The 11,118-nt window shown below is 56.9% G+C and overlaps 1 protein-coding gene across 2 annotated transcripts in view; it reads right to left on the reverse strand.

The window, feature by feature from the left end:
- Positions 1–7,493, reverse strand: part of NECTIN2 (nectin cell adhesion molecule 2) — a 41,713-nt gene extending 34,220 nt beyond the window's left edge. For both annotated transcript variants that reach the window (XM_023194448.2, XM_023194449.2), the window contains exon 1: positions 7,056–7,493. In XM_023194448.2, the coding sequence (XP_023050216.1) occupies positions 7,056–7,143 (88 nt within the window). In that variant the 5' untranslated portion in view covers positions 7,144–7,493. The remainder of the gene's footprint in view (positions 1–7,055) is intronic.
- Between the last annotated feature and the right edge of the window lie 3,625 nt (positions 7,494–11,118).

Raw genomic sequence — 11,118 nt, forward strand, 5'->3', positions numbered from 1 at the left:
TCACCTGAGGTCAGGAGTTTGAGAACAGCCTGACCAACATGGTGAAACTAAAATACAAAAAATCTACTAAAAATACAAAAATTAGCCGGGCGTGGTGGCGGGCCCCCATAATCCCAGCTATTCAGGAGGCTGAGGCAGGAGAATTACTTGAACCTAGCAGGCGGAGGCTGTATTGAGCTGAGATTACGGCACTGCACTCTAGCCTGGGGGACAGAGGGAGATTCCATCTCAAAAAAAATAAATAAATAAAGGGCTGGGTGCGGTGACTCATGCCTGTAATCCCAGCACTTTGGGAGGTGAGGCGGGCGGATCACGAGGTCAGGAGATCGAGACCATCCCGGCTAACAAGGTGCAACCCCATCTCTATTAAAAATACAAAAATTAGCCGGGTGTGGTGGCGGGCACCTATAGTCCCAGCTACTTGGGAGGCTGAGGTAGGAGAATGGTGTGAACCCGGGAGGCAGAGCTTGCAGTGAGCTGAGCTCGTGCCACTGCCTGGGCGACAGAGCGAGATTCGTCTCAAAAAAAAAAAAAATTCCTATTGCTGTAAGTTCCCCATTCTGAGCTTCTAATTCCAAATGAATGAACAGGATAGTTCAGGCCCTGTGGGGTTAACAGTCCTTTTTTTTTTTTTTTTTTTTTAAGATAGGATCTCACTCCGTTGCTCAGGGTGGAGTGCAGTGGTGTGATCCCAGCTTGCTGCAGCCTCAACCTCCTGGGCTCAAGCAATCCTCCCACCTCAGCCTTCTGAGTAGTTGGGACTACAGGTGGGCACCACCATACTTGACTAACTAAACAAAAATCTATTTTGTAGAAAGGGGGTTTCACTGTTTCTTGCCCAGGCTGTTCTCAAACTCCTGGGACTCAAGCAATTCCTCTTGCCTTGGCCTCCCAAAGTGCTTGGATTACAGGCGTGAGCCACCGCGCCCTGCCTACAGTCTATTTTTAATGCATTTTCACCTCTTTCTGTCTCACACAAAATGGACTTGTGATAGATCACAAGCAATCTATCAGGAATCCCTGACACCTCCTTTTTTTGAAATGTATCTATTTAGATCACCTCTGACGCCTCCCCAGTCCCTGCCCTAGTCTAATCCACTGCCACTTCCCACCTGGAGGACTGCAGTTGTCCTTGTGGTCTGTTCCTATGCACAGCCAGAGGGATCCCGCTAGAAACGGCAGCAGAACACGCCCTCCTCTGCACAGAGCCCTCAGGAAACAAGCTCAAGTCTTTTCTGTGTTTTTTTTCTTTTTCTTTTTTTTTTCTCTTTGAGACAGAGTCTTGCTCTGTCTGGTCTCCTGCCTCAGCCTCCTGAGTAGCTGGGATTACAGGTGCCCGCTACCATGTCTCAAAAAAAAAAGAAAGAAAGAAAGAAAGAAAAAACCCTCACAGGCCAGGTGCAGTGGCTCACCTGAGCTCAGGAGACCAGCCTGGGCAACATAGTAAAAGCCCGTCTCTACTAAAAATACAAAAATTAGCTGGGCACTGTGACACCAACCTGTAATCCCAACTACTTGGAGGCTGAGGCACGAGAATCGCTTGAACCCGGGAGGTGGAGGTCGCAGTGAGCGGAGATGGTGCCACTGAACCAGCTTGGATGACAGAGTGAGAGACTGAGACACTTGCCAGCTTGGGCAACAGAGTGAGACTCTCATCTCAAAAAAAAAAAAAAAAAAAAAGAAAAGAAAAAGAGCCCTCAGTGGGGCAGGGGTCTGGGGGAAGAGGCGCCAGGATCAGGGTAGGGGCTATGGGGATGGAGGAGGGCTAGATTGGAAACACACTCAGAACTTGGAATGGGAGAGTGGGACCGGCGGTGAGGGTGACAGGGAGAAGCTGGGAGGATAGGGACTTGGAGGCTGACAGGCTGTGGAGGTAAGGGGGACAGGGGTGAGGGCCGCTGCCCAGGCGCTCTGCATGTCAGGTGGGGACAAGGGAGATACAGCCAGGAGGATGGCCGGCCTGGAGTGAGCCCCCACCGTCCAGCACACTGCTAGGCAGGGGCTGTGCCGTGAACTTGGTCAGGACATGGCCAGCACCATAGCTGGGGGACTGTGGCCATGGGAACACCAGCCTCCCTCACTTGCCTCAGTGTCACTGGGCAAGCCAGACTGGTGACAGCTTCATGAGGTGTGAGCTGGGTCCCCAGACACACTTCCTCTCCCTGTGGACTGCACCTGCAGGCTTCCTGTGATGGCAGAGTGGAGGCTGTCCAGGGAGTGGTGTGAGCCCATGGGAGAACTATGGGGACAGACACAGCTTGAGACTCCGAGATCCATAGGTGGGTAGGCCAAGGCAGCGAGGAGGGTGCAGAGTGACTTATGGAACCCTGGAGGAGAGGCTGGGGGCTTGGACTCCTGGGTCTGGGGGGGGGGGGGGCTGGGGGCCTGGACTCCTGGGTCTGCGGGAGGAGGGGCTGGGGCCTGGGCTCCTGGGTCTGAGGGAGGAGGGGCCTGAGGCTGGACACCTGGGTCTATGGGAGGAGAAGTTGGGCTCTTGGACTCCTGCCTGGCTGGCTCCCCAGGGCCTGGCTTCCCCCACAGATCTATACAGCACAGCGACCCACCCTCCTATGGCAAGGCGCGTCGGGACTAGAGCAGGCCCTTGAAGGCCAGAGGCTTTGAGTACTGGCCTCAGCTGCTGCCTCAGCCACCTTGTTAGTTAATTAATTGCATTAGTCACAGTGCCCACCCCCAACAGCGGAAATCCGGGAGCTGGTTTTGGGAGGTGAGCAGCGGCTGCAGCAGCCAGGATGTAGGGCTATTTGTGCCTGGATTTCTGCACCTGCCCCCTGGCCTCTAATCTGTGTGTTTTGTTTTGTTTTGTTTTTTGAGACAGGATCTTGCTTTGTTGCCCAGGGTGGAGTACAGTGGTGTGATCTCAGCTCACTGCAGCCTCAACCTTCCTAGCTCATGCAGATCCTCCCACTTCAGCCTTCCAAGTAGCTGGGACTATAGGTGCACACCATCACCTTTGGCTAATTTTTAAATTTTTTGCAGAGACAGGGTTTCGCCATGTTGCCCAGGCTGGTCTTGAACTCCTGAGCTCAAGTGATCCACCTGCCTGGGCTTCCCAGAGTGCTGGGGTTACAGGCGCCAGCCACCGTGCCCAGCTTCTTGAAAGTCTTTTAGGCCGGGCGCGGTGGCTCAAGCCTGTAATCCCAGCACTTTGGGAGGCCGAGACGGGCGGATCACAAGGTCAGGAGATCGAGACCATCCTGGCTAACATGGTGAAACCCCGTCTCTACTAGCTGAGGCAGGAGAACGGCGTAAACCCGGGAGGCGGAGCTTGCAGTGAGCTGAGATCCGGCCACTGCACTCCAGCCTGGGTGACAGAGCGAGACTTCGTCTCAAAAAAAAAAAAAAGAAATAAAGTCTTTTAATGGTCTCCCTACTGTCTCTTATCTGTGTCTTCCAGGGTCTCTTCTCTCTCTCTCTGTGTCTAGTTCTTAAGGTCCCTGTCCCTCTGTGTCTCGAATTCCCAGGGTCTCTTTTGGGGTCTCTGTTACTATTTTCTCTTTTGAGACAGCGTCTTGCTCTGTGACCCAGGCTGGAGTGCAGTAGTGCAATCAGGGCTCACGTAGCCTTGAACTCGGTTCAGGGATTCTCTTGCGTCAGCCTCCCAAAGTGCTGGAATTACTGGTATGAGCCACTGTGCCTGGCCTCTGCCACTTTTATCTGTGTCTCCCAGAGTCTCTGGTCTCCGCTCTGTGCCTCTCATATTCTCTGTCTCTTTGTAATGGCTTTATTGAGACATTATTCCCATACCATACAATCTACCCATTTAAAGTGTACAGTTCAGTGGCTTTTGTATATTCAGAGTTGGCCATCCATCACCCGAGCAATTACAGAACATTTTCATTAGCCTGAGAAGATACCCCGTCCCCCTTAGTCACTCTCTTCCTCTTTCCTCTGTATGTCTGACATCTCCGGTCTCTTTCTCCGTCTGGGTCTCCCTATCTCTGGAACCTGGCTCTCTGCCTTGATTCCTGGGGCTCTCCTCTCCCAAGACTTCTGGTCTACGTCTCTAAGGGTGTCTGTTTCTGTCTCTGACCGTGGGGTCTCCCTGCCTCCTGGGTCTCCAGTGCCCTGTCTCCCCACACCTTCTCACAGCCTGGCCCATCTCGCTGGGTCCCCACTTCTCCTCCCCCTCCTGCTCCATTTGTCAGCATTGCTGGGACATTAAAAATGTAACAGCGTCCCAGGCAGGGGCGGGGGAGCTGGCCCATGTGCCCAGCTCCTTGTCCCTCCTGTGTTCATCACTCCCTGTGGCCCACACATGTCGCTGGCCTTGAGGCCCCCTGTACACTGACCTCCCTGGGTCACAGCACCTCCGCTCTTCCACAGCTGGAGTCTTTGGGGCTCCCTGCCTGTCACCAAACCCCTTTCCTTTTGCTGTCCCTGCCTTCATCTGGTATCTATGTCTGTCTCCCTTCCCCCACCCTCCTCTGTCCCAGTCCCATTCCAGTGTCTTCCTGCCTCATCCTGTGATGGGATTTCACCTCCCCTCCATCCTCCCGTTCCGCTCCTAGATGTGTCTCTGACCCCATTCCTAAATCCGTGTCTGACCGCGTCCCTCTATTGGCCTCTGTCACCATCCTTGTAGCTCCAGCCTCTCTATATACCCACCCCCCCACTTCTCTGCCCAGTCCCCCTTCCCTAATGAGAGGAGACAGCCAGGCTGCCGTCCCTCTGCTCCCCTCCCCCTCCACTACATGGGGCTGCCTGGCGGACATGGACACATGGATGGGCAGGGAAGAAAGCTGGGGGAGGGGAGCCGGCCCAGCTGGGGGCCCAGGTGGTGCACCCGCATTCCCTGAGGAGGCCAAGCGGTGAAGGCAGTGGAGCTAGAGAGGTATGGAGAGGAGAGAGAGAGATGGGGACAGGGGAAGAGAGAGCTTGGAGAAGGATGGAGAAGGAGAGGGTGAGAAACGAAGAGAGATGAAGAGGGGGAAAGAAAGTGAGGGAATGAGGAAAACAGCGAGGAGGAGGGGAGAGAGAGATTTGGAGTGAGCACGGGCCAGGCAGCCAGCCAGCGGACTGCAGAGGCGAAGGATTGGGGTGGGGGGTGGTCAGGAAAGGGTTCGACAGCTCCTTCCCCAGGTGCTAAGAGCTTTGACAGGGAATCAGTGGGGCCTTGGAGCCTTCCGGATGGTCCGCAGGGAAGGGATTGTTATCTCAGTTTTTTTACGAGGGAGGAAATGGAAACTCAGAGGCACTTCCTGGAGCCCACCCAGTGAGGGGCGCTGAAGAACTGGAGCCGGGCTTCCCTGGGACCTGCTGTGAGACCTTGAGAAGGCGGCTTGCCTTTGCTGAGCCTGTTTCCTCATCTGTAAGATGGAAACAGAAACAGGACCTGTCTCCCAGGGCAAGCTGGAGCCTTGCGTGAGATCACGCACCAAGCCAACAGTAGGCTCAGGGTCTGGTGGGTTTGGAGAATTCACCCAGAGGTGCTAGTTCTGATCTCACCTCTCTATTTCTGCCTGAAGGGAGAGGCAGGGGATTGACGGGAAGTCCCCCGTTGTGGATCAAACCTGGGAGGCCAGTGAGAGCCATCGTGGGGGAAATGAGGCCAGAGAGGTGGCCGGGGTTCCCCCAAGATCCCCCTGAGCTCTTTTCTGCGCAAACCCTCGGGAAACTCTAGCATCCCAGAGTTTGTCGCTGGGAATACACAGCCGGGTCACCTGCAAGGGGCGGGGCCAGCGCCTCTTTCAAGGGTTTCCTCCCAGCCCCTCCCTCCCCAGGGGGGCCGCTCTCCTCCCCTAGTGGGGTGGATGGAAGGACGCCAGGGAGTCCAAGGCATCCCAATGGGAGGGACGGGGGATAAGGGCGGCGGCTCCACTCATCCACCTCCTGCTACGGCTCTGAGGACAAAGGCGCCACCAGAGGATAGATAAGGTCCCGAAACCGGGGAGTCCGGAACACGGAGCCAGGAGCGCCCGCCCCGCCCCTCCCTGGCTCAGCGAGAGTGAAACCAGGAAAACTTCCCCGGCGACGTCTCCGTTGCCCCCGACCATTCACAGGGAAAGGGAGGGGGCTCGCAGCCTCTGGGACTCGGGGCCTCCCGTTGTATCCGGGACTCAGGCGACTGAGACTCCAGCCTCAAGACAGAGCCTTCAACCCTTGATCATATCTGGAGCCCAAGAGACGGGGCCAGCAGCTCGCACTTCTATTTGGATCTCAGAAGACGTTCCTCTGCCCACAATTAAGTCTGAAGCCCGCGAGATCGAGTCTCCTGTCCCCCCAGTTCTGCTGGGAACCCAGAAGACGAAGCCCCCTGCCCACAATTAAATCCAGAATCTACAAGTTTGATCCTCTCTCGCCCCCAGTTTTACCTATATCCCAGTTAGACGTAGCGCCTAGCCTCCATTCTACCAGGGACCCAGAAGACGGAGCCCCTGGCCCCTAATTTTTCTGGAGTCCACGGAGTCAGAGCCCCCAACTCCCTGAGGTTCGGGGTTGGAGCTCCGAGCTCAGGCCCTTCCCCCTAAGTCGCCAGAACTCTTATCCTTCGCCCTCCAAGGGATCCGAATCAGGTCCCCTTGTCCTCAGTTCTCTCCGGGCCTCAGACGCCCAAGCCGGGAAGAAGGAAAAATGGGGGAGGGGGTGGTCTCGCCTCTTCCTCCAGATCCTACCGCGGGAGGTAGGGGGAACATTCCCCACATTCCTGACACGGGTAGAGGAGATAGAGACCCAGATCCGGGTGAACTGCTCGGCGCGAGGTGGGGAGGGGGCGCCAGGCCTTCCTCGGATTTAACCCTTTCGGCGCGGGAATCCGAGAAAGGGGGAGGGGGACAGACAAGCCGGCGTAGGATGGGCAGTTGGATTAAGAAGGATGGTGGTGGTGGTGAGAGAGATGCAGAGAGGAGGGGTCAGAGTCTCCTCGAGAGAATCGGACACGTAGGGGGTCGGAGTCGGGGAGGCCAGTCAGGAAGGGGGCACGCGAGAGAGGGCTCGGGGAGCCGGGGGTGGGCGGGGAAGGTGCTTGGCTTCCCCAGTTCGGAAGGTAAGGGAGGGGGGGGTCCGCGCGGGGACAGGGGGCCGTCCGCTCATCTCACCGGTTTTCCGGAGCAGCAGCAGCAGCAGCGGCCACAGCAGCGGCGTCGGCGGCGATCTCGACGGCAGGAGGGCAACGGCCCGGGCCATGGAGGGCCCGGGAGGGGACTGGGCCCGGCTGGAGGCCCGCGGGCCACTCTGTGGGGGCCGATAGGCTGGGCGGGCGAGTAGGTGCCTGTGGGGCCCCGGCTCCGGCTCCGGGCCGGTTCCCGCCGCGCTCTAGCCTCCCTGTTCTGCTCTCCCGGCCCAGCTCTCCCGCCCGGCTCGGCACCCCCAGCCCCTCGCTCAGCTCCGGCGGTTCGAACCCGCTGACGTCACAGGATCCACCCGCTGCTCCCCCGAGCCGAGTCGACCCCGGCTCCGGCCCCGCCCCCTCCTGGCGTTCTGACCCCGCCCCCCGGATTCCACGCCTGTTCCTCCCCGGGATTCCATTCTCGCTCCTCCCCAGGATTCTAAAGTCGCCCCTGCCACAGAATTCCGTCTCTGTCTGCTCCCGGCGCTAAGCCACGCCCCCTAAGGTCTAGCCACGCCCCTCTGCTCCGGAGTAGGTCCCGCGCCCCGCCCCCTGCCCCCAGTCTACAGGCCGCCTCGCCAAGGTCTTGCCACGCCCCCTTAGGACCTTCCAGCCGACTCCGCCCCCCGAGAAGCCCCGCCCCCACCAGTCCCGCCCCTCGCCCTAGCAGTAGTTCGCCCGGTCTCTTAGCTCAGTCCGTCCTGGCCTCAGTTCAGCCCACAGTTCGAATCATGCCCTTTCCTGCCTGCCCGGGTCCTCTCACCACAGTTGCCTGACGCACGTGGGGCCTTACGGTCCTGCCCCCTGCACGTCCTGGTTGTGCGACCTCCCCGCAGGTCGCGCCCATCGCTCTGAGCCTGTCTCCCGTACCCTCGTGCGTTTCTAATCTTTGCCCTGGACTCTAGGTGTCGCTGCACTCGTTTCTTTCTGGATTTCTCTGTCTCTCTTAGGTGTCTTTGTGTCTCTCACTCTCTTTGGGTCTTCCTCTCTGTCCCCTTATTTTTGCCTCTCTGGGTCTTTCGGTCCTCGTGCTTCGGTATCGTTCTGTTTCTGGTCTTCCTTTTTCTTCCTTTTTCCTTTTCTTTCTTTCTTTCTTTCTTTCTTTCTTTCTTTCTTTCTTTCTTTCTTTCTTTCTTTCTTTCTTTCTTTCCTTTCTTTCTCTTCCTTTTTTTAAATAAAAGAGACGGGGCGGGGGGCGGCGGGTGGGTCTCACTGTGTTGCTGAGGCTGGCCTCAAGCGATCCTCCCGTCTCGGCCTCCCAAGATGCTGGGATTACAGGCATGAGCCACCGCGCCAGCCTGTCTGTCACTGTTTCTGGGTCACTTGGTCCCTATGTCTCTTTCCGTCCTTTGACTCTGTGCCTCTCTGTCTCTTTGTGTCTGTCTGTCTCTATCTCTGTGTATCTCTGTCTCTATCGGCCTGTCTCTGTGCCTGTCTCTCTGTCTCTGTGTGCCTCTGTCTCTGTGTTTCTCTCTCCGTCTCTATCTCTGCGCCTCTCTATCTCTGTGCTTCTCTGTCTCTGTGTGTCTCTCTCTGTCTCTATCTGCGTCTCTCTGTCCCTGTCTCTGTGTCTCCCTCTCGGCGTCTCTTATCTCTGCGTGCGAGTCTCTCTCGCTGTCTCTCCGTCCCTGCTCTGTTCTCTGCGTCCTTCCCTCGCTACCTCCCGGCACGCCCTGGTCCTCCCCTCTCACACCTGCTCCGCACCGCCTTCTCACCGCAGCCACCCGCCAGGGGGCAGCAGAGACCGGCCCCCGCGCTGCGGTGGCCCGGCCGGGCTGGGTGGGGCTGGGCTCCAGGCAGGCCTCCGGACCTGGTCCCTCCCCGCGTCCTTGTCCCACTTCCCCTATCTCCCCAGCCTCCTCGCGTCTTTGTGTCTCTCGCTCAGACTCGGGCCCTTTGTCTCTCCCCGGCGGCTCGCCCTCCTCCCTGCCCCCACCTACCTCTTCGCATTCTTTGGGCTGCCCAGGGGGAGCTGGTGAGGCCGCGCCGCGGGGCGGGGTGAGGGCGGGAAGCGGGAGGCCGGGGGAGGGGGTGCCACTGAGCGCCAGCCTGGGCCCAAGTTCCTTCAGGGCCAGTAGGCGCCGAGCTGCTCAGCTGGAGGCAGGTGCTTGGGGGCTTCTTGCGCTAGCAAGAGGATCACCTGGGCTCACCCTCCCTTCTACCTGCCACACACCTGGGCTTTCCTCCCCAGAAGGACTAGGTTTCAAGTATCAGAGGCTGTTATCCCTCCGCGTTCAAGTCTTAGTTATGATACTTTTTATTTTTTTGAGACGGAGTCTCGCTTTGTCGCCCAAGCTGGAGGGCAGTGGCGCGATCTCGGCTCACTGCAACCTTCGCCTCCTGGGTTCAAGCGATTCTCCCACCTCAGCCTCCTCCTGAGTAGCTGGGATTACAGGCGCGCGCCACTATGCCCGGCTAATTTTTGTATTTTTAGTAGAGACAGGGTTTCACCATGTTGGTCAGGCTGGTCTCAAACTTCTGACCTCGTGATCCACCCGCTTCAGCCTCCCAAAGTGCTGGGATTACAGGCGTGAGCCACCGCTCCTGGCACTTATGATACTATTAATACATGTAGTCAGTTTTACCATGTGCCAGGCACTGATGTAAGTGCACTGCGAATATTGTCTCACATAAGCCATGCAGCGCCCTGGGCAATAGGAAACGGAAGCAGAGAGATGAAGTGACTCACTGAGTTACAAAATGGCGGGGCCAGGGCAGGGAGCCGTGGCTGACGCCTGTAATCCCAGCACTTTGGGAGGCTGGGGCCGGTGGATCACTTGAGTTCAGGAGTTCGAGACGAGCCTGGCCAATATAGTGAACCCCTGTCTCTGCTCGGGAGGCGAGGCAGGATAATCGCTTGAACCCAGGAGATGGAGGTTGCAGTGAGCTGAAATCGCACGAGTGCACTCCAGCCTGGCAACAGAGTGAGACTCCGTCTAAAAAAATGAAATAAAAATTAAAAATAAATAAAAATAAACAAAATGGCAGAGTCAGAGCTGACTTTTCTAAGCACCTTATTTCTCTTAGTTCCTCACAGGGATCCCATGAAGGGGACACCATGGTGATCCCCACTTCACTGAAAAGTTAACTGAGGCCCAGGGGAGTTATTTGCCCCCAAGCCACCTAGCAAAGATACATAGCAGGCCGGGTGCTTCTTCTGGGCCCGGATGGTCTGTGCTCTTTTTGTTTTTGAGACGGAGTCTGGCTCTGTCGCCCAGGCTGGAGTGCAGTGGCGCAATCAATCTTGGCTCACTGCAACCTCCGTCCCCCAGGTTCAAGTGATTCTCCTGCCTCCGCCTCCTGAGTAGCTGGGATTACAGGTGCGCACCACCACGCCCGGCTAATTTTTGTATTTTTAGCAGATACGGGGTTTCTCCATGTTGGTCAGGCTGGTCTCGAACTCCTGACCTTGTGATCTGCCCGCATTGGCCTCCCAAAGTGCTGGGATTACAGGCGTGAGCTACTGCACCCGGCCAGCCTGTGCTCTTAACCTCCATGCCATGTGAGCTCCAGATAGCTTGTGTCTCAGGCTTGGCACAAGCTGGGTGTGAGGATGGCTGGACAAATAGGTGCACACATAATAAATGCATAGCAGCTACTCCTACTCGGGAGGCTGAGGTGGGAGGGATCACCTGAGCCCAGGGCGGTTGAGGCTGCAGTGAGCTGTGATTGAGCCACTACACTCCAGTCTGGGAGACAGAGAGTTTGTCTCTAAAATAAATAAATACACAAATAGGCCTGGCGCAGTGGCTCATGTCTGCAATCCCAGCACTTTGGGAGGCCAAGGCTGTCAGATCACTTGAACTTAGGGGTCCGAGACAAGCCTGGCAGCATGGTAAAACCCCGTCTCTAAAATATATATAATAATAAAATAAAACAGTAAAATAAATAAGCGTGCTTAATTTATGCATTTAATTTTGAGGCAGGGTTGTGCTTTGTCGCCCAGGTTGGAGTGCAGATCTTGGCTCCCTGTAACCTCAAACTTCCCAGCTCAAGGGATCCTCTGCCTCAGCTTCCTGAGTAGCTGGGACTACAGGCATGTGCCACCATGC

Source organism: Piliocolobus tephrosceles, chromosome 21 (assembly GCF_002776525.5).
Source record: "Piliocolobus tephrosceles isolate RC106 chromosome 21, ASM277652v3, whole genome shotgun sequence".
NCBI lineage: Eukaryota > Metazoa > Chordata > Mammalia > Primates > Cercopithecidae > Piliocolobus > Piliocolobus tephrosceles.